General features: G+C 33.0%; 1 protein-coding gene across 12 annotated transcripts in view; it reads right to left on the reverse strand.

Annotated features, from left to right (window-relative positions):
• Nucleotides 1–27,406, reverse strand: part of UNC80 (unc-80 homolog, NALCN channel complex subunit) — a 218,240-nt gene that overhangs the window by 184,545 nt on the left and 6,289 nt on the right. For all 12 annotated transcript variants that reach the window (XM_031958127.1, XM_031958131.1, XM_031958126.1 and 9 more), the window contains exons 4-7: nt 26,866–27,167; nt 19,940–20,063; nt 19,125–19,198; nt 15,412–15,551 (exon numbers count right to left, since the gene is read on the reverse strand). In XM_031958127.1, the coding sequence (XP_031813987.1) occupies nt 15,412–15,551; nt 19,125–19,198; nt 19,940–20,063; nt 26,866–27,167 (640 nt within the window). The remainder of the gene's footprint in view (nt 1–15,411; nt 15,552–19,124; nt 19,199–19,939; nt 20,064–26,865; nt 27,168–27,406) is intronic.

The following is a 27,406-nucleotide window of genomic DNA, read 5'->3' on the forward strand; positions in this document are numbered from 1 at the left end:
TTTGATTTTCATCATCTTTATTTAATTGATTTAATTTAATTGATTTAAATATATCTCCCCTCCAATGTTGAAAGTCATTTTGTACAAAAAAAGATATATAAGAAAGAGAAAAACGAACAAGTAATCCTGTAAAATCTAGCTGTCCTTTGAGTTCTAAAATCATTGTCTTTTATTTTAAGAAATATACGTCTTACTAATACATTGTTGGTAGAATTGTGAACTGACCCAACCATTCTGGAGAGCAATTTGGAACTAGGCCCAAAGTACTATCAAACTGTGCACACCCTTTGAGCCAGCATTGTCTCTATTGGGTCTATATTCCAAAGAGATCATAAAAAAGGGAAAAGGACCAACAAGTGCAAATGTCTATAAGCACCCCTTCTTGTGGTAACAAGGAACTAGAAACTGAGTGGAATGGCTGAATAAATCATGATATATGAATGTAATGGAATATTAATGTTCTATAAGAAATAACCATCAGAATGATTTCAGAAAGGTCTGGAGAGACTAACATGAACTGAGACTAAATGAAGTGAGTAGAACCAAAAAAACATTGTACACAGCAACAAGAAGATTATGTGATGATCAACTATGATGGACTTGGCTCTCCTCAATAATGAGGTGATTCAGGCCAGTTCCAATAGACTTGTGATGGAGAGAGCCATCTGCATTCAGAGAGAAACTATCAGGACGGAATATTAATCACAACATAATATTTTCACCTTTATTGTTGTTGTTTGCTTGCTTTATTTTCTTTCTCATTTTTTCCCTTTTTGATCTGATTTCTCTTGTGCAATATGATAAATATAAAAATATGTTTAGAGAAATTGCACATGTTTAATCTGTATTAGATTAATTGCTGTCTAGGAGAAGGGAACAGAGAAGGCAGGGAGAAAAATTTGAATGCAAGATTTTGCAAGGGTGAATGTTGAAAACTCTCTTAGCATGTGTTTTGAAAATAATAAACTATTATTAAAATACAAAAGAAATATGTCTTATTGGAAAATTGAATATGTCAATTTTGTCCAATTAATGAGTATTTGAAATCTACCAGTGACCTACGGCTGAAAGGAACTTCATGATGCAATAAAAGAGGCTGTTGCAGTATAAATTACTTTCATAAAGAGAAATATCCTTTTCTTATATAGTTATTACCCTATTTTATTTAGTTTATAAATTCAGATTTTCACATATAGATTTTCTTATGGTGGCCACACATGAACTGAGAAAGTAAAGTCAACCATGTATGATTAATAAAATTTTCTATTGGTCAAAAATACACTTTTCTTATGAGAAGGTTAAACTGACTTGACAAGAAAGAAGGGGGTAAAAAAGATGAAGGGAAGATTTTTTTAGAAAGGAAATTCAATGATTATATTTGTCTGTCATCAGATCCCCATTTAATAGAATTCACAAAGCCTGACTGTTGGGTTACAAAATGTACACTCTGGGATAAAGAAACTAGTTTCCTGAAAACAAGAAGGAAATTGATGTAAGCCCTGAACTGTGAGAATTAGTCATGACCCCATGAGGTCTTCTTAATGAACCAGAAGTTAAAACCTATACTTTTATTAGGTAAAAATGAAATTTATTAATTCAAGAACTTGTACTGTAGTTAAATGAGTATGGAGTTCAGGGAATAGCCACATTTAGTTCACTCAAGGTTAAGTTAAAAGAGAATGCTTTGATTAGATTAGGTAGGTAGTAGTAAACAGCTGCTGTTGCCAAGACATACACATTTTTTAGTTATTAAAGCCCGCTTCTGTTCTTTCCTGTGATTAATAAATGGGCTCCATCAATGTAGGGATATTAACTAACTGTCCGTCAAAAAGTCCCTAGGCTTTGTCAGCTCTATGGCAACAAGCTAATGAAGTTTAGTGGAAAGATGCCATAGTTCATTTTCTCTAACAGACCACTGATTCATTTCTAATTCACCAGTGGTGTATAGAAATGTGTGAAGACCAAAACACAGAAAATAAGCTTTCTTCACAGAGACATCTTTGCTGATTTTGTCCTTTATAGAGAGGCAATTGTGTGAAATACAAATTTAATTCTGTTAAAAATAAAATGCAAATTATATATACACACACATATACATACATAGATGGATATGTATTATTTCAGATTTCTCAACTTTAACCCTCTGCTGAGAAGGTTTTCCTTGTAAGGGGAAAGAGGGCTTTCCATGTAAAAAATGTAAGCCTTTATATTTTAGAACTTTGAAAATTTTGCCATGAAATTCAGTTCAACTTAATTCAACAATGATTTGGTTAGTTATATGGCAGAGTTAGAAAGGCAAAAATGAATCAGTTTCTGTCTTCAATAGTAATAATAGATAACATTTATACAATGCTTATTGTATAAATATGTATCAGACATGTGCCTGATAAGTGTTTTATAATTATTTCCTATTTGATTCTCACAACAACCCTGGAAAGTAGGTGATATTATTATCCCTATTTTACAAATAAGGAAACTGAGGCAAACAGAAACTAAAGGACTTGCCTAGTGTCACATAGTAAGTTCCTGAGGCTGGATTTGAACTTAACTCTTCCTCATTCCAGGCTTGGAACTCTATTCAGTGTCCCAGAAGGGGCAGATAACAGATATGCAGGTGAGTCAATACAAAATATATTCCAAGTAAATTGAAAATAATTTAAAGGGATAGCATCAGAAAACACTAACTGAAGGAATTAGTGAAAGTCTCTTATAGGACATACAGCACTTGAGCTATTTTGAGAGGAGCTTGGGGCTTCAGGAAGTGGAGATAAGGATGAAGAACATTCCAGGGATGGGGGACACTGCAAAGGCATAGATTTGGAACACAGAATATTGTAGGAAGGAAAGAAAAAAGGCTAGATTAGTTGGAAGGTAGAATGCATGATTTGAATTAGAAAAATGAATATGGAAAAATAAGAAGCAGTAGGATTGTGAAGGGTACTAAATGTTAACCAAGCATTCGCATTTTTTTCTATATCATTAGGGAGCATTAGTTAAGCTTCTTAAACAGAAGAGTTATATTGTCAAAAATGAACTTTAAGAACAAATCTTTTTTTTTTTTTTTTTTTTTTTTTTTTTTGGTGGGGGGAGGATTTGAGAAGATGGTAGAGAGCATCTCCAGATTCCCCCACAAACAAAATAAAATTGTGCCTCAGGGTAAACATAGAGAGGTGAAAAATAACCAAGATTTGGGGCAGAACAGGGATCCTCCTGGGACAACTTGAGAAGACCAAAAAAAAAAAAAAAAAAAAAAAAGACTCCAGGACTAATTGGTTCAGGTTAGCTTCACACAAACAGCTAGCAGGGAGCTCTGTGGCTAGCTGAATTCAGTAGTATCTTCAACCCCAACCACAAAAACTGTCATCTCCTAGACAGCTGAAGAGTTGGGGAGGGGGTATCTGAGTTGTGGAAGACTGAGGGAACTTCATCTGATAAAGAACACCAGGTATGGTTGTGCTGCTGAGGAGTGACACTGGGCAAAAAAGGAACCAGTACATCAAGTGAAGATATAGACAGTAGGGCAGGAATGCTGCTAGCTGCAGGCACTTGCAGGAGGGTGGAGATCTTGGTTTGGGATTCCAGGCTGAAGAGGAGAACTGAAGTGAAGCCAGAGGCACCATCTCCTCGATACCCTTTCACTCCCCAGGATTAGTAATGGTTACACTAATAAATTATCCTTAAAAAATGAGCAGACAAAAGAGAAAAAGTTTCTATGACCAGCCATAGAAACTTACTATGGAATAGGAAAAACCAACATTCATCTTGAGAAGACATTGAAATAATAAAAAAAAAAGCCTCTCCTACCCAAGGAGGCTATCTGCCCAGAAAAAAATGTAAAGAACTCAAAAAATATTTTAAAGACTATATGAGAGATTGAGGAAAAAATAAAAAAAATCATTCCAAAAAAAAAAAAAAAACCAAGGAGATATAAAAAAGTCATCCAATTTGAAAAAGATAGAGTCTTAAAGAAGAAAATGATTCTTTGAAAACTAGAAACTATAAGAGACCAATTAAATATCAAAACAAAATATAAGGAATGAAAAAAGAATAGAATGTGAAACATCTTATAAGAAAAACAATAAATCTGAAGAACAGATCAAGAAGAGAAAACATATGAAGAATAGGACTACCTAAAAACTGTGATAAAAAACCTTGACACAATAATACAAGAAATAATTAAAAGAAATTATTCTAAAATGATAGAACAAGAGGGGAGAGTAGAAATAGAATAATTCCATTGATCACCATCTCAAGCAGCTCCTCAAAGAAAACACATAGGAATGTTATTACTAAGTTTTGAAACCCTCATATCAAAGAGAAAATTTTACAAGAAACAAACTAGAAAACAATCCAAAATGTTCTGGGACTCCAACTGGAATTGTACAGGATTTGTTGGCAGCTATAATAAAAGACCACTGGTTCTAGAATATCATATATTGACAATCAAAAGAACTAGGCCTGCAGCCAAAACTATATCCAACAAAATTAAGCATAATAATGGGTAAAAAAATGGAGATTCAATGAATTTACAGATCTTTAAGGATTTTGTCTCAACCAAATCTGAACTCAAATTTAACATGACTAATTTCAAGGGACTAAGTAAAAACAAACTGTTTATGCTTTATATGTGGAAATATAATATAATATGCCTGAGATTGATAGTAGTAATTAGATAGTCCAAAAGACAAAGGGGCAGAGCTGAGTGTGATCTGACTTTAAAAAGCAAAATAGTCTAGGAAAAGGTAAAAATAGTAATTATGCTATTTGAATAAAGTGGGGGAGTAAGAACTCATAACAAAGACTTTAGAGGGATGGTAGTTCTGAAAATCTATTCACTTTGGGAATGGTTTAAAGAGGAAATAATACACATATACACATATCATGAAGGGTATAGCACCTTCCAAAATCTATAAAGAAATAAGGTAGGAAAGGAAAGGATAAGATGGGGTATAGAAGGGTGTGTAAATTAAGAGGACAAGATGTATACATTAATGGGAAAAGAATCAAGAGGAAGGAAATAGGTAGCATAGGATAAGGTGGGGAATAGAAGGGTATTTTTATGGGAGTGGAATAAGATATGTAGATGCATAGGAATGGGATAAAGAGGGAGGGAAAGTGTGAGGGGAGAAGATAGGAAGGGATACATGAGGGGGGGAGGTTAAGTAATAGCAAGACAAATTAACAAATAGAACTAAAAACAAGAATTAGCAAGGATAGGAAATAAGATATATATACAAATACACTAATAAGGATCAGATAGAATTTATTAGAAAAAACTATAGCTAGTAATTATTGATCTCAAAGTTAAAAGATTCAATCAAATGAGAAAGTTAAAAGATTCAATCAAATGAGAAATGTATATTATATGCCAACCATATCAATATTGTTTAAAAAGCATGTCTAGATATGCATGTAGGTTTATGTATGTGTATATATAGATATATGTGTGCATAAATATAGATATCTATATTTATGCACACATACATAAATATATCCATAAATATATTGAGTACTAGATTTCCAGTTACCAAAGTTTTAACCTTAGAGTTTTCTCTATGCCTCCCTCAGAATCTTACCTACTATATCTATTCATTTGCTAATTCTTTTCAATTCTATTTTCACAAGATTTTTTAAAAATATATTTATTTAATTAATGGAATAAAACAATCATTTCTATGGCATAGTATAGTAAAAAGATGATTGAACATGAAACTGCAAATTTGTACAACTCACTATATATAATAAAGTTATCATATAAATTCTTTACTCCTCTTTTTTTCTTTCCTCTTTCTCACCTTAGAGATGGCTAACATTAGAAACCTACCCATACACACACACACACACACACACACACACACAATTATTCTAGAGATAATTCTGTTCATCAGCTCTTTCTCTGTATGCAGATAGAATCTTTCTTCATATGTCATTTATAATTAATTTCCATTAACACAGGCACCACTTTAGTTCAGGACCTCCTTATTTCTTCCTGGAATATGGTAGTAGCTTATACATACAATCTGCCTCCCTTTCTCCTCTTCACACAATTTTAAAATAACTGTTCTTTTAATATATATATATATATATATATATATATATATATATAAAGTAAGAAAAAACAAATAAAAAAAGACAGAAAAAGAAAAAACATAACAAAAATATTGTCATGTGCCCAGCAGAAGATCAGATGAATAGAAGTTAAAGAAAAACAAGATTTAGTGGAAAAGATAATGAATCTTGGCTTGGATGTGTTAAATTTGAGATGTCTATGAGACATACAAATAGGAATGTCTAGCAGATAGTTGGTGATGTAAGACTAGAGCTTAGGAAAGAGATGAGGGTAGATGAGAACTGGATTTGTAGATCTGGAGTCATCTGTATAGAGATGAAAAGTGATCCTGTGGGAACTGATGAGATGACCAATAGAAAAAAGAGAGAATAAAATGAGATGAATTACTTTGTTTTTTAAAGTCAGAAGAAGAAATAAATTTTAAAAAATGGATTACCTATTATTTTTAACAACAAACTGTGGAATAGTGGAAAAATCATCATTACTACTATTACTTCAATAACTATAATTATTATTACTATTATAAACTAGTGATTTGATAAACTAGTACAAAATACTATTACAAGTAAAATGATGATAGTGTCTTTGTCTCCAGCACAGGACAAACAAGACAGGATCTAAATTAATAGTGCAAATTAGACAGAATGCTATTTTGCTTTATTTTTAATGTAAAAGTAAAGCTAAAAATTATGATTATTAGGTATAGATTTATGGAAGGAACTCCTGATGAGAAAACTCATTCTATCAAAGCCAATTGGCAAGTATCCTATAACTTAGAATTTTAGAAATTATATATTATATTAGTATTCATTTTTTATATAAATAAAGCATTTTTTGTCAATGATATAGGTTTGAATGGGAAAAAGTCACTAGGCTTCTTGATGACATTGAGTTCTAAAATATTTGCTAAGACCTCAAGAAACAAGAATAGAATTCAAGGTGACCTTGTTAATTATAGAAACTATTTACAAAAATAGGATGAAATTCTATAGAGGGAAATTCAGGTGAATACAATCAATCTGGAAATATGTGGGGGTAAAATTGATAGGGACTGCCTAACAAAAACAAAAATAAAAGAAAACCAAAAAACCTTCCTTTGAAATAGACTCAAGAGTACTGGTAAACCATAAGCTAAATGAGTTAGCAGTATATCAATCATTCAACATTTTGTGGAGGTGGAGCCAAGATAATAGAGGGAATTGAGCATTTCTGCTGAGTTCTCCCAACCCAATCCTCTTAAGAACTTAAAATACCTCAAATCAAATTTCAAGCAGGATAACCAAATAAAACTCACAGTATCTCATTTTTCCAGCCCAGGACAGCTTAAGAGGATTAAAAGGTCTGAACACTGAAGTAGGGCTTGGCTGGGAATAAGGAGGAAGCAGTACAGATTCTGGGACCTAAAGACAATAGCAGCATCCTCTATGACTGGCAGTAGCAGCAGCACTGGTGGCACTAAGAGTGGTAAAGTGATTACACTTTCAGAAAGACGTTCTAGAGGACTTCTATGGTAGCACGGGAGGCAGAATGGGAGTCATTTGGACCCTGCTTCTCTCATTACTTAGTTTAAGGTCACAGTTCCAGGGAGAAAAGAATGGTTACAGTCTATAGTCAGAAGGGAATAGAAGATGTGGCTTGTAAAGACCAGAGGACAGATCAGGATGAGAGTGGCTGGAATTCTGCCCAGATCACATCACCTTAGAAACACCAAAAACTTAAGGCCTCCAGACCTAGCCACAGAAGCTCAAATAAGCCATTCCCATCTTATCTTGAGGTGAACAGAGTTCAGCACTAGCATAAAATCCAAGGAAAAATGAACAAAAGTGATGATTAAAAAGGTTTGAGAAATACAATTTCTGGGTAATTTAATAATTGTATTAATAATACCAGCATTTTAATAAAAGGATGATCATCAGGCCATTTTTCTCTTATACCAAAGATAATCATGATGGCAGGCTCATGGCTAATATGCATTTTGGGAAGAGGGGTGTTCTCAAGGATAACAATCAACTCTGATTGGTTAACAATTAATGAGAGAATGAATATTACAACAAGGACCTGGACCTAAACTTTGATTATGTCATTTGCTGGAACTAAAGTTTGATTCTGTCATTTGCTTCTTAACTTCCCCCTTTCCCCAAGCATTGGGCAATCTATGTACAAATTTATCGCTACCCAATCCAAATGATCATCCCACCTGGATGGGGTCTGGATAGAGAATAAAGTTAGTTCGACCTTCAGAGACTGAGGTTTTGAATTGAGTATAAAATAAAAAGGGAGAAATCTGAATCTCCCTAATCATTATTTAGTAGCAAATAACAACAAAAAGTAACCTGATTATAAAAAGCTTTTATGGAGATAGGAAAGCTCAAGTAAGATAAAAACTTTAAAAAGACAATGGTATTTAAAATATCTATAAGGAAAATGCAAATTGAACATAAGTCCAACAAGAATTCCTGTCAGCACCAAAGAAGAAACTTTTAAAAAAAGTAAAAATGGTTTTAAAAATAAAATAAAGGTGATAAGGAATAATTAAGGAAAATAACTGAGAGCAATGCAAGAAAATTATGAAAAAGTGAGTTAACTGATAAAAGGGAAAAAAAATCTCACTGAAAAAAATAGTTCCTTAAAATTGAATTAGCTTCCACTAATGACAATGATAATGATACTGACAGACAAAATCAAAAGTCTAGAAAAAAAGAAAATGTAAATTATTTCAATGGGAAAAAAAACTAACTCATCAGAAAAATAGATCCAGGAGAGACCATTTTAACAATAATTGGACTACCTGACAGAATTGAAGGAACAGCCTATATATTATATTTCAAGAAATTATCAAGAAAAACTGTCATCTTCTCTTAGATCCAGAAGCTAAAAATAGAAAATGAAAGAATCCAACAATCACCTTCTGAGAGGTGATATCCCCAAATGAAAACTAAGAATATTATGTAAATATAATAAAAATAATAAATAAATATATAAATTCTAAAACTCCCAGATCAAGAAAAAAATATGACATAAAACTTATTCCAGTATCATTGAACCATACTCAGGATCATACAAATTTAGCATCTATTTTTATAAAGGAGTGACTTGGAATATGGTATTCCAGAAGGCAAGGGAGATAGGATTATAATCAAGAATAAATTATCCAGAAAAACTGAATATAATTTTTCAAAGGAAAAAGCAGAAATTTAATAAAATAGAGGAATTCCAAGCAATTCTGATAAGACCATATTTGAATAGAAATTTGCCATTCAAACAGAAGACTTGAGAAAGGCATAAAAAGGTAAACATAAGTGAAAAATCATAAGGGACTTAATAAGGTTATATAATTTACATTCTTTTATGGCAAGATAATACATGAAACTCCTAAGAACTCTGTCATTATTATTGAAGTTGGGAGTCTACAGGCAGAAGACATGGGTGTGAGTCAATTATATCAGCAGCATATCAAAAAAAGAATGGACAGGGGAGAAAGAGGAATGTACTAGATGAAGAGGGAGGAGAGAGAGAAGAATGGGGAAAATTATGCCATTTAAAAAAGGCATGCAAGAAAAGTTTTTATAATGAAGGGGAAAGTGAAAGTGAGGAGCAGGCTATGGTTGAATCTCACTCTCATTTGAATTTGTTTAGAGAAGAAAATTACACATATACACACACACTCACACTCTTGTACTTTAGCACAGAATTCATTTTATTCCAATAGAAAAGTGGGAGGGACAGGGACCAAGAGAAAGAAAGTGGTAAAAAGAGAGGATAAATTAAGGAGGGTAATGATCAAAAAACTAAACAGATTGTTTTTTGTTTGTTTGTTTGTTTGTTTTTTTGCTGAGGCAATTAGGGTTAAGCAACTAAACAGATTTTTGAGGAAAGGACAGGCTAAAAATAGTAAGGACAACTAGAAGAGAACAGACAGAAATCCATGGGCAGCAGTCATCACTGTGAATGTAAATGGGATACTCACCCATAAAATTGAAGTGAATAGCAGAATGTATTGATTAATAACCCAGAATGTAATAACATATTGTTTACAAGAGACAGACGTGAAACAAAAAGTCATATATAGATTTAAAATTTTAAAAATTACATTTAATAAAGGACTGTGGAAGCATAGATTGTAAGTAATTGAAAACTAAATTATCTAATGATAGAAAATGACAAGGTCAAACAACCACAAATTGTACATATTCAGTTGTTTACATTTATATCAATATGTTTATATCTGTCTTTATTCATGTGGCGAACAAATTGATAATTCTCTTAAATAACAATGGGGCAGCATACCAAAATTCATGGAACGAAGTCAAACAATACTAAAGAAGAAATTTATATCTCTAAATACATCAAAAAAAGGGAGAAAGAGCAGATCAGCAAATTGAGCATACAACTAAAAAAAAAAACCTAGAAAAAGAACAAATTAAAAATCCCTAATTAGTTACTAAGTTAGAAATCCAAAAAATTAAAGGAGAGATTGATGCAACTGAAAGTAAAATAGACTAATACAAAACAAAAGTCATTGAATTAGTAAACAAAATCACCAATTGGTTATATTTTTAAAAATTAAAAAAGATAAACTATTTGTTAACAATTTAAAAAAGAAGAAAAGCAAGTTACCAGTATCAAAACATGAAATGAGTGAATTCACAATTCATGAAAATTAAATTAAAGCAATTATTCAGAGGTACTTTGTCCAACTACATCCCAATAAAAGTAATAATCTAAATGATATGAATGCATATTTACAAAAATACGAATTACCCAGATTAACAGAGAAATAAAGCATTTTAATAAGACTTGGAAAACTAAATGTTTTAAATGAGCTGCTTAAGGATGAAAAAAAACCCCAGGACCAGATGGATTTACAAGTGAAATCTACCAAACATTTAAATAACAATTAAATCCAATATTATACAAACTATTTGAGAAGGTAAAGAAGTTCTATTAATTCTTTTTGTGACACAAATATAATTTTATCCTTAAGCCAAAGAGAGCAAAAACAAAGAAAGAATAATATAGGTCATGCCCTAATGGATATTGATGAAAAAAATTTAAATAAAAGACCAGAAAGGAGATTATAGCAATCTATCACAAAATCATATTTTATGTACAAGTGAGGAACAATCAGGAAAGTATGGTTGGTTCAATATTAGGAAAACAATTAGCATAACTGACCATATCAATGACATAAACAACAACAATAAAAACATGAGCATATCAATAAATGCAGAATTTCTTTCACAAAATTTAATATCCATCCCTATTGGAAATATTAGAAAGTATGGAAATTTCTTAAAATGCATCTTTCTAAAGCCAAGAGTAAGCTAGTTATACTAAGCATAAACTAGAAGCATTTCCAACGAGATTAGGTCCAAAGCAAGAATTTCTATTATCATTATTACTGTTCAATATTGTACTAGAAATAAGACAATAAAACTAGAAAAGGAAATTGGAAGAATTTCTTATAGGCAATGAGGAAACACAACTTTCACTCTTTGTAGATGATGTGATGATATACTTAAAGAAACTTATGAGTCAACTAAAAACTATTCAAAATAATTAGCAACTTTAGCAAAATTATAGAATATAGAATAAAACCACACAAATCAGCATCTCTATATATTACCAAATAAAACCCAGCAAGAAGAGATAGAAAGAGAAATTCCACTTAAAATATCTGCAGACAACATCAGATACTTTAAAGACTACCTGCCAAGCAAACCCAGGAACTATATAAGTACAATTATAAAACAGTTTTTCACATGAATAAAGACAAATAAATAACTGGAGAAATATCATTTGCTCATGGATAAGTCAAGCCAATATAATAAAATAACAATACTACCTAAATTAATTTATTTATTCAATGCCAAACTAATCACACTTTCAAAGAGTGTGTGTCGGGAAGTTGGGAAGAAAATAATAAAATTCATCTGGAAAAACAAAAAGTCAACAATATTAAGGGGATGAATGAAAAAAAAGTAAAGGAAATAGGCCTAGCAGTAACCACCTCAAATTATAATACAAGTATTAATCATCAAAATAATCTGCTGCTGATTAAGGAATAGAGGGGTTGGTTAATGGGATAGTGTAGACATTCTCTATATAAATGAGCTAAATAACCTAGTGTTTGAAGAAAAAAACTGAAAATCCAAACTTTTGGGACAAGAACTCTATATCTAACAAAATTTGGTGAGAAAACTAGAAAACAGTCTAATATATTTATCAACATCGCACATAAGTTAAACTCAAAATGGATACATGATTAAGACATAAAGCATGATATAAGCAAATTGTGAACAGGTTGGTGGTAAAGATATGAGAAAACAAGGAGTACAGTATGATACACAGATTCTGAGACTGGATGATCACAAAGTGAGCAGAGATGGGACAATAACTCCACTAGTGGAGATGGGTGGATAAAGAGAGGTTTTATTGAAGTTGGAGGAAGCATAGGCATGTTTGTAGGCAGTGGAGTAGACAGAGACAGTAAAGATAAGTGAGAATGTGGATGTTAGAGATGGCAATCTGCTATGGAAAATGATATGGAATGGGATCATTTGTGCATATAGAGGAGTTAGCATTAGCAAGGAAAAAGATCAAAGGTAGAAAGAGACAGAAGGCACATGGATGATATGAAATGATCAGGAGGGGAGTAGAGAGAATTCTTGGTAATATATCATTTTTTTTCAGTGAAATATGAGGCAAGATCCTCAGTTGGGAGGCTTGAGAAGAGATGAAAATGTTTGGAAAAGTTGCTATCTTGAATGGAATAATTAGAAAGGTGCAAATGGATTGCTTTGAGGACATAGTTGAGAAGCTATAATATGACTCTATAGTAGATACATTCAGCATGGCTTTGTGATTTTCTGCAGCGTCAGTCTACACATGAGTAGAAGCAATGAGAGTGAATGGAGGAGAGTAATCCAGGACTAAAACTGGGGAAGGTAAGATTGATGATAAAATAATGGGCAAACAAGTTAAGAGAAAAGGACAATGTATAGTTGAAGTGGTTCATTAAAGAGGCAACAATGGGGGAAGTATCATAGTTATTGAGATAATACAAATTAGAACTGGTTGAAATATTTGGAATTGTTTTAATTAAAGAGAAAATTTCTTTTGATGGGAAGTCTTAAGAGTTTGCCTTCAAGTATTTGAATGGTTATCACATGGAAAAATAAATTATTTTGTGTGGCCTCAAAGGGAAAAACTAGCCACAAAAGATGGATGCTATGACACAAAGATTTTAGATTTGATATTAGAAAAAAACTTCTTAATAATCTGGGCTTTCTAAAAATGAATATACATGATCTAGGGAGATAGTGTATTCTCTCCTCACTGGAGGTCCTCAAGTAAGAGTTGAATGACAATTGACAGTATATGCTATAGCAGAGATTCTAGCTCAGATACAATTTGAATGAAGCAGCCCTTGAGGTTCTTTCCAGTTCCAGATTCCATTATCTATGCCTGGGATCCTGTTACCACTTTGAGCAAACTGTGAAATACTTTCAGTGATTCCAAACTTTCAGGAATTCCAAGTGATTCCTCATTGTTAGATGTACTATCTGTTTAACAAATAGTTACAATAGATACAAATATCAAATAGTTACAATAGATACAAATATCTGTATCTGGTGTTAAGAAGATCTGAGTTCAAATTTAAGTGCCAAGACAACCTTTATTTACTTTAATTCCCTGGTCTATAAAATTGGTGCTAATTATAAAAGCACCTATCTCACTGAGTTGTTGTAAAGATCAAATGATCTGAGTTCAGATATGGCCTCCCTTAGATTCTTATTAGCTGTGGAAACTTAGATAAGTTACTTAACATCTATTTGCCTCAGTTTCCTCATCTGTAAAATGAATAATAATAGGACCTACTTCCCAGGAGTGCCGTGAGGATCAACTGAGATAACCTTGTAAAGTGCTTAGTACAATATTTGGTACGTGCTATGCAAATGTTAGCTTATTATAATTATCATTTTGTCATGCAGTTATTTGCAATCATCAAATATGTATTAATCTCTTTCTATACGCCAGTCACTAGGGATAAAAAGAAAAGCAAAAACAGCCTCTTTTCTCAAATAGGGTATTCTTATAGTAAAGAAAACATTTAAACCAAAATGTACATAGAAGATACTGGAAAGATAGATAGAACATACAATAATTTAAAAAGTTATTAGTCATCCTTACACTGGGATCATGCTAATCTTTACTAAATGGTTCAAATTATTGCATACATATTACTGGAATGGTGTTCATCTTTCATTCTTGAAGATCAATGGCTTCATGAGGATGATGTCTTGATTTTCAAGTGTATTGAATTTAAGTGAGGCAGAGCTGAATAGAACAAATCCATTGAGTATTAGAAGTTCTTTGCCCAGTTTTAGTTTGAAATATAGGACAAATAGATTCGCTGAGGTACAATGGCATGCCTCTGATCTCTACTATTCAAAACGTATTATCATTTGCCTACATGCCAAAGACTGTAATTTAGTTGCTGTTTCATTTTTCTTCTTTGTTTTTACCAACACTAGCAAAGGGCTCTGCACATAAAGAGTGATTAATAAAAGTTGAATTAAATTGAACCATAAAATAATACTAATTCCCAAACCTACTAATTCTGACAGGTGCTTGATAAATGTTCATTGAAAAAAAAATGAATGTCTTAGCTAAGCAAATTAGTTTCATAAACAAGATTATAGAGAAAATATTTACCTTCTATAAAAGAATAGTCTCAAGCAGTTTCAAAGTACCTATTTATGTATAATTGGTATAATAAACTCATTTTTAGCTATCACACTAGGCAACATTTTTAAAAGCCTCATGTGAAGTCTTTCTATTTAACTGAAAATAATAGAACTGTATTTTTTTAAAGAATATTTTCCAAGTGGAACTTTACACTAAATCAGACATTTTCCCCAATTCACCCAAATAAAAGAGGTTTTGTTATATGGAATCTAAGGAGCAGTTTTTTGAAAATTTGAGGGAATTACCCTTTTCAGTCAGCTAACTCACATGTATTTACTGATTTTACTTTTACTAGGAAAGAAAAAAAATTCAGCAAACAATTTTTTATAAGTTGAGACAAAAGATATATATATCTAAGCATTCAATGTTTATGTTATATATATATATATATACACACTATACATATATATACACCATCTATTCATTCATACTTTGTGTGACATATCATTAAACATATTCACATACACGTATGCACATGTGCATGCATATATGTGTATACACATACAGCTATAAGCCCATGTGTATGATACACACATACATGTATAAATATGTACATGTTCTGTGTGATTTTTAGCATCAAAATTCCTTACCTAGAATGGGCAGGACCTCTGTCTAGGGATGCTTGTGAGGACACACTTCCATCAAAGGAATTTCCCCGATGACAGCCAGGAATGGTAGCCTTGGGTGAGATGGAATCTGATTGGAATGATTCACCCACCACCTGCAAACCCTTAGAAATTGGAGAAACCAAAGTAATTAGTTGTTTCCATGTGTAGCTCTAGTATTATTTAGTATTTAACACAAATGGAATCTTTATATTTGTTAAGTACTTTTTCTTAATTGATCATCACAGTACATGTGCAAATTTAGAACATTCATTTCTTTAGATTCTCCATCTGTTATATACTGTAAGCCAGGCTGGATATTCAGCAACTAAGCATTCCTGTCCAAGGATTTTCTGTCCTTGTTTTTTTAAAAAAATAAATTTTAATCCATAGCTTTTGATATTTTAAAAACAAAAATCCTTTAAAAATAAATTCTTATGGCTGTTTTGTTGTATTCAAATATTCCCCAGTATTCCTTACCTTACCTCCCCATTCCTAAATAACTATTCTTTATTAGATAAAGCTATTTAAAAGAAAAAGAGGTAGGGAAAAATCAGCAAATCTGATCAATATATTAAAAAAATTCTGGCATAAATACAATATCCAAGGATCTTCTGCTGGAACTTTTCCAGTATATGCCAAGATGATACAGTACTTAGAAGATAAGAGCAATCCCCAAACAATTAATCAAACAAAGATCAGTTGGATTACATAAAAAGAAGAGATTGAAAAAAGACATGGAGTGCAATAGAGCAATACTTATGAAAGCAGGTGCTGCAAATTAAATTTGAAAGACAAGGTTCCCTCTGTTGAGCTATTCATCAAAGGTAAGACCCAATCCATCTTTCTGGTTGGATATTTAACCTTTACCATCATGGGTAATTGCACATTCATCAGTTTCCACATGGATAAGGTTATTTCAGCAATGTAAGATTTCAGTCTCGTGGGCTTTGATAAGATAAGTGATAAGAGTCACTGACAATAATGATAACTGACTAGTTCATTGGTATTCAAACTGCTTCCTTCTAGATAATTTGCAATATTTTCCTTGGGTAGGAGAGCTTTGAATTTTGACCATGTCATCCCTGGGATCTATTTTCATTTTGTCTTCTTCCAATAGATTTAGACAATTTTCATTTCTGATTTACTAATTTACTGTTTTTAAAAATTATGACTTTCATGGAGTGCAATAATTTTAAAACTGTGTCTCCTAAACATATGTTCTGGGTCTGTTGTTTTTGATATAAGGTAGCTTACATTTTCTTTTATTATTTTAGTCTTTGAATTCATTGTTAGTATTTCTAGCTATTGCAAAGAATCATTCATTTGATCTATTCTAAATTTCAAGGATTCTACGTCTTGGGTGAGATTTACCAATTTTTTAAGCTATTTGTTCATTTTCCACTTCTTTCCTTCAGAGGTTCTATTTAATTTCTTTTTTTTTAAATTTCATTTCTTCTAAATATCTTTCTAGTCTTTGTGAAAAATGCAACTTTACCTCAAAGGAGTGTTCTAGTAAATATTTAACCAGATCTTCACCCCTTTCCCTTCAATGTTCATGTAACACATTTTAAACTTTACTATGCATTGTATTAAGATTTTCTCCATCTCTTTCTTAAGTCTAGACAGTCAACAAAAATAAATTAAACTGATACATGTGGCATTTGCCAATTTCTAAAGTGTAAATTCTAACACTGAACATTTAACAATCTGCTTTTGCAAAGCAGTTTGAACTGGCTCCACACAATCTTGCCTTTGAGTCTAATTGCAGTTGTTACAGTTACTTCATGTTAGGTAATCTCTATTTTTGTATTGATTGGCGTTTTCCTTGATTTACTCATCTCTCAAGCTTTAGTTCCTCAATTAGAGTTTGTGCCAGGAACTGGTTCTGCCCCATGGTGTGCTCTTGGGTGGATGGTCATCTTCCTGGGTTGCTTGGGTTCCTACACATACCATCAGTTCCTGGGGTTCCCTTCTCCCCCAGGTCTTTGAGGCACAGAGTGCTAGATATTTAAGGCCCTCTTCAACATCTCAGGAGAGTATTAGGGACCTCAGATACCCTGGGCCTAGGCTGTCCTTATCTAGGCCTCGGGTTGTCATGCAACACTCATCGCTACCCAATGCTACTGTTTGAGACCCAAGGACCTCAGCCAGGAATTTTTCACAGGTTAATCTTGTCTTTTTTCTGTCTCCAGACACAGGACCTTGTGGACTACATATATTTATGGAGGCTAGTTTAGTAGTGACTTTTCTTGCTATTGCCCTATGCATTCTGGCTAATTTTTGTAAAGACTGGAGATGAAAGAAATCCCCACAATAGTTTGGAATTTTTTAAAATCAATATTGGGACTACTGTGTACCTCAAGATTTTTCTGGAATCAGAAATTCTGTGCTAAATGGTCTGTTTCCATTTCAGGTAGCCTTCTTGGTTGGAAATCCTCCTTGAATATCTTTTAGGGTCTTCTATAACTTTGTTTTCATTATTCTAATCCAATTACAATCTTCACAATTCCCCAATTCATACCTTCCACCCTACTTAGGCTATCTTAACTATCCTTAGATCAATTTTTTCCTCTTTGTCTAAAATATTCTTCCACCTCTACTTTATTTGCACAGTCTTTTCTTTCTTCAAGGCCTAATTCATTTTTTATTTTCTTCATGGTATCTTCCTAAAACATATTAATCTTATTTTCCTTCACTAAATAGAAATTCAAACTTAACATTTAATTATATATTGGCTATAGTTGATTAGACCTTGGTTAGATATAGATGGTTAGATTTTACTTGAAGATAGATTAAACTGCCTTATTTTTTTTTTCTGTATCTCCTTATAGCATTTTGCACAAAGTAGAGAACATAGTATGTATTTAATTAAAATTGATTGAGTGTTTAAAGAGGATAATGAAGCATTTTTAGAGAAGAACTTCTAAGGATATTCAAGGTATTACTTTTATTCTCATCATCATCATCACTTCAATCATTCAAGAAAATATAATTTCCTTTGTGTAAACATTTCCTCTGCCAAAGACTTCGGAATCAGAAAAATTTGGGTTCAGATCTTGCCTCTGACATTTACTACCTTATATGAATTGGAGCAGATTACTTTAGCTCTTTAGCCTCAGTTTCCTACTCTGTAAAATAAAGGGAAGTAACAAGATAACCACTGAGGGTCATATGATTAGAGATCTAGAATTGCAAAGAAACTTAGAGGCCACCAAATCCAAGACTCTCATTTTAAAGATGAAAAAAACTGAGTCACAGAAAGTTTAAATGACATGGTATTTGAACCATTATACCATGATTACTTTAAAATTTGTGCCAAAATTTGGAATGAACCAGGAAGCTTTTAATCCTTTTTCAGTTCCAGATATACAATCTCATGATCCTTTCTTCCCTTAACAAGTAATTTTCATGAGTTTCTATAGTTAATCTTCATGAGTTTCTATAGTTAAAAATTAATCACCTACCGAATGAAGAGATGATAAACAGTCTTTAAACTTAGATAGGCTGCTCCTTGGATGACAGGCATCTAGGCTATTGCTAAGCTGATACTTGAAGCCTTTCTAGGTTGATTTGGACTGCCCCAATTTGTGTCCTGCTGATATAGTTTTTGAGAACCCGGGGTCATTTTTAACTAGGAAGGGACACCAGAGAGAGATTTTAGTAGAAAATCACCAAAATTGTAATAATTAATTTACCTCTGAGTGGCCTGTTCCCTGATTTGGTGACTCACAGGCTTGACTCTGATTATTGATTGGAGAACTTCTCTTGGCTACAAAGATAATAGAATTCCACAGAAGGATTAAAGTGAGAATCTAAATACCATTTATATAATTTAATTCCAACAACAAAACAAAGGAATATGATATATTATACAAAAATATTCCTGAAAAGATAATGAAGATATTTTTCAGAACACTTGTATTGAAGTCATCCAAATAGGCAATTTTGAAATATGTTAGATTTTCCACTGTTTGCTACTATAAAACTTTGTTTTGTTAATAATTCATCAGCTTCATTTTCTAACCCCCCATTTGAGACAAAGGCCAGTCATATTATAATCTAAGGGCAAGGGGGTAACAAGAGAACCTTGCAAATAATAGGTACTTGTTGGATTGAATGGAATAGTGAAAAATCAGAAAGGGCTTCATTTTACTTTTGAAGACACGCAAAGAGAGATTCTAGCTTACCAAAATTATAAAATAAGACAAAACAATATGATCAATATTAATCAAAATTTACCAATATTTTCTTCCTATAATCACATTTGCTAAGACTTATATCATTAAGTATGCTTAATAAGTATTTGTTTATTGATAGGTTCTACATAAAATTGGAAAAGAAATCCATTTATCAGAAAGAACTGCCCTTTTAATGACCTCTTCATTAAGAGATATTTATCCCATCATACTCATGTTTCCATGAGAAAGAAGCAAAGATTCCTAAGATAATATTTTTCACTTTGGCTCATTGGGACTTTAAACTAATTTTAAACTAAATTTAAACTAATTACCTGTAATGATGTTCCGGATAGGTTTCACCAGAGCTGTAAAGGCAGAGACTTCAGGCTGTCTGTGCTCCCACATTGGCTGCCAAATAACAAGACCACTGGCCAATCGAAAAGTCAGGTCAGATTCCTGGTGAAAAAGAAAAAGCAAGATCCTCTAACTAGATCCTAAGATGTGGACAAAGGATTACTCATAATAGAGATGAATTAATTAAAAATGGCATCTAGTAAAAAGTATAAGAACATGATTGGGCAGCCAGCCTTATAGAAGAAGGCTGGAGGGAAAGACAAGAAATATTATATGCCAGAATAATAAAGAAAAGTAAACAATTCATCATAACAACCTAGATCACCATCTCTTCTCAAGTAACAGAAATATTCCACCATCTTGAGACCAAGAGTCTTGGGAATAGCAGTGCCCCCTAAATCAAAGCTTCTTAAATTGTGGGTCACATAACTATATGTGGTTATTGTGAACTAATGATTTATTATGAGTAAATGTTTGATTTGTATACTTGTTTCATATACCTATATAGCTGAGATCACAAAAAATTTCTTGGGTGAAAAGATATTGCAAATGGAAACAGTTTAAGAAGCTCTGCTTTAAACAATTATACCTGTTTCTAGTCTAGCCTGACACATAGTAGGTAATTAATAAATATTGATTGATTGATTAACAATTAATTGTGGGGAGGAAGTCCATTTTTCTCATTGTTAACAGCATGACCAGCTGATACCAATAACAAAACTACAGAAGTAGCCTGTGAGTGACAGCATCCCTCAGACCTCACCTTCTGTTTCTAGCCCAGCCCTTATAGCTGTGAGGGCTATCGTCTGGGGAAACAACTCTTGTGGAAAATGGGGTGCCAACTGTCGACTAACACAGGCCAGATAATCTAGTCTAACCAAAGCACTGAGACACCTTGAGGGACCCATAAGATGTATCATGTATCAAGCAAACTAAATAACTTTTACCACTATCTCCCCTCAAACCCTGATGGAGACAATTAAGCACACTGATATCAAGAACCTTGGGAATAACAATGTTTTTAGTCCACTGCCTTCATCCATGGTCCTGGGAAGGAACCCAAGGGGAGATGCCACTGGGCTAATTGCTTTTATAGATGTTTGAGCCACAGCTACTGAAGAACTTAAAAAGAAAGTTCTTTCCACAAAAGGGGTTGGGAGGCACTGCCAAATGGCTCAACATCAGAAATTGGTATTTTATGAGGGAATATGACATTTAAGAGGATACATTAATACACCAGGAGACTTTTCCATTTAATTTGTAGCTGAAACATTATTTGTGTTGTCTTCCCATTAAAATGAAAATTGTCTGGAAATAAGGACTCTTGCTTTTTCTGTTTGAATCCTTTGCACTTAGAACAGTGCTTTGTATACACTAAACCTTCGATAAGTGCTTTATTCATTCATTTATGGTTTCAGAAGACCTAGTACTTCTTATCCCTATCTAGCCGCTTTACTAGCTAAGGGCATGGACCATAATCATTGATTTTGTTATCTCCCCTAATTTTAGTCATGGTGTCCTAATACATAGAAAGTGCTCAATAAATATTTGTAAGGTTATTGATTGAATGAATTGGTGGTACATGGAATGTTTCTATTTTACTGTCCTTCCTATGGTAAGTGGGTGTTCTAATCTGTTGCCCATGTGTCCTTCACCATGACCAATACTTGCGTCAATAATATAATATACCCTGAAAACAGTATAATTATCTCTTCTCTCCTGGCTAGCTTTTAGTTCATTTAAAGAAAAGCTAAAACAAGTGTGATAATGTTAAATGCTATTAGAAATTATTAGGGAAGAGGAAGAAGTGAAAGAAACTTCTAGAACCTTTATTTTTAACTCTCCACCTCCAGATAGGGAGTTGGAGTGAAGACTAAAATATGAACATAGCTAATTTAGGAATTTGTTTTGCTTTACTATACATATTTGTAATGGGTTTTGTTTTTCATTTTTTTCTAAATGAGTAGAGAAAGGGAAAATGCCAGGGAAAGAATTCAGAACTAAAAATAAAATGAAAATGAATTTTTAAAAAGGCTATGTTTTTGTTTAACAGTTTTTAGAATTTTTTTTAAAAAAGAATAACTTATTTGTGTGTGTAGGCTTTTTAAAAGAAAAAATTCCAAGTGGCAAAAAATCATATCTTCTTAGCTGTTTTTTGAGGATGGGGGGTGGGTAAGCAGTGGGAGGGAGGAGGACATGCTTGCTTTATAAATGTTGTTTACTAAGGATTGTTTTGTGATGGAGACAAGCTGACAGACCAAAAGCTCTTTTTAAAAAATATTGGATTTTGTGTCTGGGGAATTTTTCATTTTTCACTGTCAGGTTCTTTTTATTTATGTTTTTGTCTTTTAAGAAAACAAAGTAGGAAGAGAATTCAAAATTTAAAAATAAAAAAAAGATAAAAATAAATTTATTTTAAAAAGAAAAGAAAGTGGAAGTTTTTATTTTATAATCTTGAAAGATAGAAGCAGAAATGTGAAAATTTAATGTGATTTCTCTTAAAAAACAAAAACCATACCAAGCCTTGCCTTAAATCTTTTCTTCAAAGTCCAATTTATCCTCACCAGCTGTTGTTACTCATATCTCAAGTACCATTGCCCTCATTCTCTTTCACCGGGACTATTGTAATAAACTCTTAATTGATGTCTTTGTCCACAGTGTACCTCTCCAATCCATCTTTCACACAGCTGCCAAAATGACAACCCTAAAGCTTGGATATGGCCAAGTCTCTTCCTTACTCAAGAAGCTTTTCTGATTGATTATACATTATTCTTCTTCACACAGTCTATGCTCCAGCCAAACTTGGCTCTTTTATTCCCTGCACAAAGCATTCTATCTTCTGTCACTGTCATTGCTCAGCTGCCCTTCATGCTTGTATTGCTCATCCTTTTTACCTTCTCTTCTTGGAAACCCTGTCACCTCTCAAGACTCACTAAAATTCCTCTTCCTTCCAGAGGCCTTTCTCTATTCTCTTCATCATTCATATTCCCTACCTCCTATTCATTGTTTAATTAGTGTGTATTTCAAATTTATTCAATTGTGAAAATGTTATGATCCTCTTTCCCTAATAAAATGTAAGCTTTTATAGAATAGGAACAATCTCACTTTTATATCCAGAACTTATAAATCCAGAAGGGTGGGTATAAGATACACACACACACACACACACACACACACACTCACATAAGTGTATATATCCAAAAGAAGAATAGTGTCTATCCACTTTAACCTAAACTACTGCCAAAGCCTCTTATCTGGTCTCTCTGACTCCAACTTCTTTCATTAAATCTCCATAAACCATATGAATGTAATAGAATATTGTTGTTCTATAAGAAATGATGAATAGACAGAGTTTGGAAAAAATCTGGAAGGACTTTCATGAACTAATGCTGAGTGAAGTGAGCAGAATCAGGAGAACATTGTATGTAGTAACAGCAACATTGTATGGATAATCAACTTTGAAAGACTGCTCTTCTCGGCAATATAATAATGTAAGACAATTCTAAAAGATTTACGATAGAAATTGTAAATGTATCATCTATATCAGACTTATTGCCATCTTGGGGAGTAGTGGAAAGGAAGGAAAAAATGCAAATCAAAACATTTTAAGTAAATGTTGAAGACTAATGAATAAATTTAAAAATCTTCATATTCTAGTCAAATTGATATTACTAACATATAGATCTGACCCTGTCATATCCTGCTCAGTTACTCCCTAAGCTGTTGATGAAGAACTCCAAGCCATTTTGCCTGCTTCAAGAACTATTGATGGGAAAATGTAGCCTATGGAAAGGCAAGAGTGGAAATTATCAATTGTTTTTCTGTCCTTCATTTTTGAAGAGAACAAATGGCATCATGGAATGATGTCTTAAATTATGTGTGGACTGATTTAAGTGTAGAATTATAAAACATTGCCATTTCAGGCCCTCTTTTGAAGGCCATTGGCAAGACAAAAGTCAAGATGACTGGTGATATCTTGAGATGTAATGGATAATCTTGATGTCTTTAATGTCTGATCAAGCTCTAAATATTCCACAGTGTTCACTGTAGCTACCTTCATGACAACTGTTGGAACAAATTGTTCTCATTTGTCCATTCTACTGGGGGAAACCTTCAGATCTTTGGGGTAGACACCAACATGTTTGTAGCCTATCAGTTACCTTCAACCTGGTCTGTCTGCTGAGATGATTTATTGGTGTGTAGCCACTACACATGCTACAGCTTCTTAGACCCATAGATGAAAGTTGAGTGTTAGATAGACACCAAAGGTGGATAAGCAGCTCAGAAAAGGACTCATCAAGCATTCACATCGGAGGTGCTCATTCTCTTTGAACACCCCATATACCCAATATGGTTAGCAGGGGCAGGAAAAGGGCCACAAATTCTTAGAATATGATTATATGGTTTACCCTCTTGGGCTCAAGTTTCAAATGTCCTATGCCACAATGTGGCATAGAATTCAATGTTGTAGATGCTATGTGATTTCAACAAGAGATATAGAAAACATCTTTCCACAGTTTTTAGATTAAGAAATCAGTCATAAGAAGAAATGCTCTAAATCACCATTGATTAGAGAAATGCAAATTAAAACAACTCTGAGATATCACTTCATATCTATCAGATTGACTAATAGTATTAAAAGGAAAATGATAACTGTTAGAGAGGATATGGGAAAATTGGGCACTAATGCATTTTTGGTGGAGTTGTGAAATGATTCAAGCAATCTGGAGAGCAATTTGGAACTATATCCGAAGGACAATCAAACTGTGCATATCTTTGATCCAACAATAACACAACATACCACTATATCCCAAAGAAATCACACACATAAGAAAAAGGTGGGAGGGAAGGATCTATATGTTCAAGAATATTTATAGTAGCTCTTTCTGTGGTGGCAAAGAATGAGAAATCGAGAGAATACTCTTCAATTGGGAAATGATTGAACAAGTTGTGGCATTTGGTTCTAGTGAAATACTATTGTTCTATAACAAACGATGAATGGGCTGATTTCAGAAAAGCCTGGAAAGGCTTACATGAACTGATGCAAAATGAAGTGACAAAAATCAGGACAATGTTGTACACAATACAATTAACATTGTGTGATGATCAACTACTGAGTGACTTGGCTTTTCTCAGCAATATAATTCTAAAGGAAAATACTATCCACATCCAAGAAAAAATGGATGGAATCTAAATGAAGATTTAAGCAAACTTTCATTTTCTGTGATTATTTTCTTTTGGCTTGTTTCTTCTTTCACAATATAATTAATATGGATATGTTTTACATGATTGAATATACATAACATCTATGTTATATATTATATAACATAATATAATCAAATTGCTTACTGTCTTAGGGAGTAAGTAGTGAGGATGAAAGGGAGATAATTTGGAACTTAGCATTTAAAAAAGAATGTTAAAATTGTCTTTGGAAAGTTGGAAATTGGAAAAAAATGTTTTTAAAATTATATAAAAATGTCTTTTCCTCAGATTGGGATGGAATGAGTAGGGCAAAAATGAATCCTTCCAATTCTGTGTCAAAGTTTGTTAAAAGCCTTTAATACCCCAAATTAGCTTCAGGGATCAAAGAAGATCACAATTATGTGAATTTATGGTTTGCAAAGATCTTTAAAGTGTTGGAGCCAGAAGGACCTGAATTCAACTCTAGCTTCAGACACTTACTAGCCATGTAATCCCGGTAAGTCACTTTACTGTATTTCCCTCAATTTCCTCATCTTGAAAAGGAAATGGCAAACCACTCCAATATTTTTGCCCAGAAAAATCCCAAAAAGTCACAAAGGATTGGATATGACTGAAAAACAACTATACAACAACATTTTATCATTGATACTAATAGCTATTTTAATTACATATCTATGAAGCATATTTTTTTAACTTAATTTTTCTTGACAGTTTTTTGGGGGAATCTATATTTTCTTTCACAACATGATTTTTATGGAAATATTTTGCATAAATTCACATGTACCTTCTCAATGAAGCAGGGGTGTGGGGAGGGAAGAAGAGAGAGAATCTAGAACTCAGTTTTAAAAATAAATGTTAAAAAATTGTTTTACATATAACTGGGGACAAATAGAATAAAATTACATATGTATCTATTAATTTGAAGAACAACTGTGAATATATATATTTTTTCCTTCCTTAAGTATTTGGGGGTCATTATTAGGCTCAGAATTTTTGTGGGGTTTTATTTTGTTTTAGCCTAAATGTAGCTTTTACTGTGACCTCTAAGGCTTACATTATTCAGATAATTGAAGACTCTCAAATCCATTAATTAGACTAAAATCAGGTTGAAAGATAGCTTTCCTTATTCATTCCTGCATTCAAAATCACAGAAGATTAATTCTGGAAGTGGTGTTTGATCATACAGTGCTACATTGGGAAGGAGCCTTAGACCATATAATGTTAGAACATAAGACATACTTATGGTGTTACAGGAATAAAAAATTCATTGTCAGAAAATTTCCAAAATCTTCCTTTCCTCTAATACCTCCCTTGTAAGCCTATCAAGGAGTTTGTTTCCACCACTATCTTTAGACTAAACATCACTCTCTGGGGCCTATTTACAAAATCACACAACCTTTGAGAGCTGGAGGAGACAAACAGCCATCTAAAAACATAAATAAAAACAATCATGTTTATTACTCCTGACAATTAGTCATCTAAACTCTTCTCTATAAGGATGGGGGAACCAACCATTTTGAGTCCATTCCATTTTTTCCTAGTTCTAATTGTTTATGATTTTTTTCAATGATCCAATAGCACTTGAATTTAAGACATTTTCTGCCTATATACTGATCTCCAAAATGGTCCTGTCAAAACTTGGTCTTGCTGCGATGAAAAGATGAATTAAAGTGGCTTTTCTTCTCTCTAGACATTGCCTTACCTTGATCCGGTGTACCAGAGGAGCAAATAGGAACACAAAGAGTTCTACAGTGGCCATGGAGTTCTGGAAGAATTTCCTACGACTATTCTCTTCTTCTTCATGGGAACTGCCTCTCCGAGGATGGGCTGGTGATCCCTGGTTTTCGACTTGATGGATGAAGGCACTGCTGCCACCACCCCAGCTGGAGCCTCTGTCACCTCCTCCAAACCGATCACTGTTGCAATCCTGGGGGGCCTCAAGCAGCATCCAGTGCAGCGTGTGAAGGAGCTTGGTTTCTGCAACACCTAGTTTATCCTGATGACCTGGATGAAAAATATTTGCCAGTGATATCTTTTGAGAAAGACTGAAGATTTTGTGAACCAAGCAGTCAGTTTCAAATGTAGGGGCTATGAAACTTCTACTAACTAGTTTATCAAGTGATAGGGGACTCTATGGCATAACTTCCCTTCCTTTTTGTGGGTAGTAATAATAAAAGTCAAATGGATGCAATGTAACACCATGTTAAAGGTTTATTGGTTTAAAAGACAAAAACTACTAAAAT

Source organism: Sarcophilus harrisii, chromosome 3 (assembly GCF_902635505.1).
Source record: "Sarcophilus harrisii chromosome 3, mSarHar1.11, whole genome shotgun sequence".
Taxonomy (NCBI): Eukaryota; Metazoa; Chordata; class Mammalia; order Dasyuromorphia; family Dasyuridae; genus Sarcophilus; species Sarcophilus harrisii.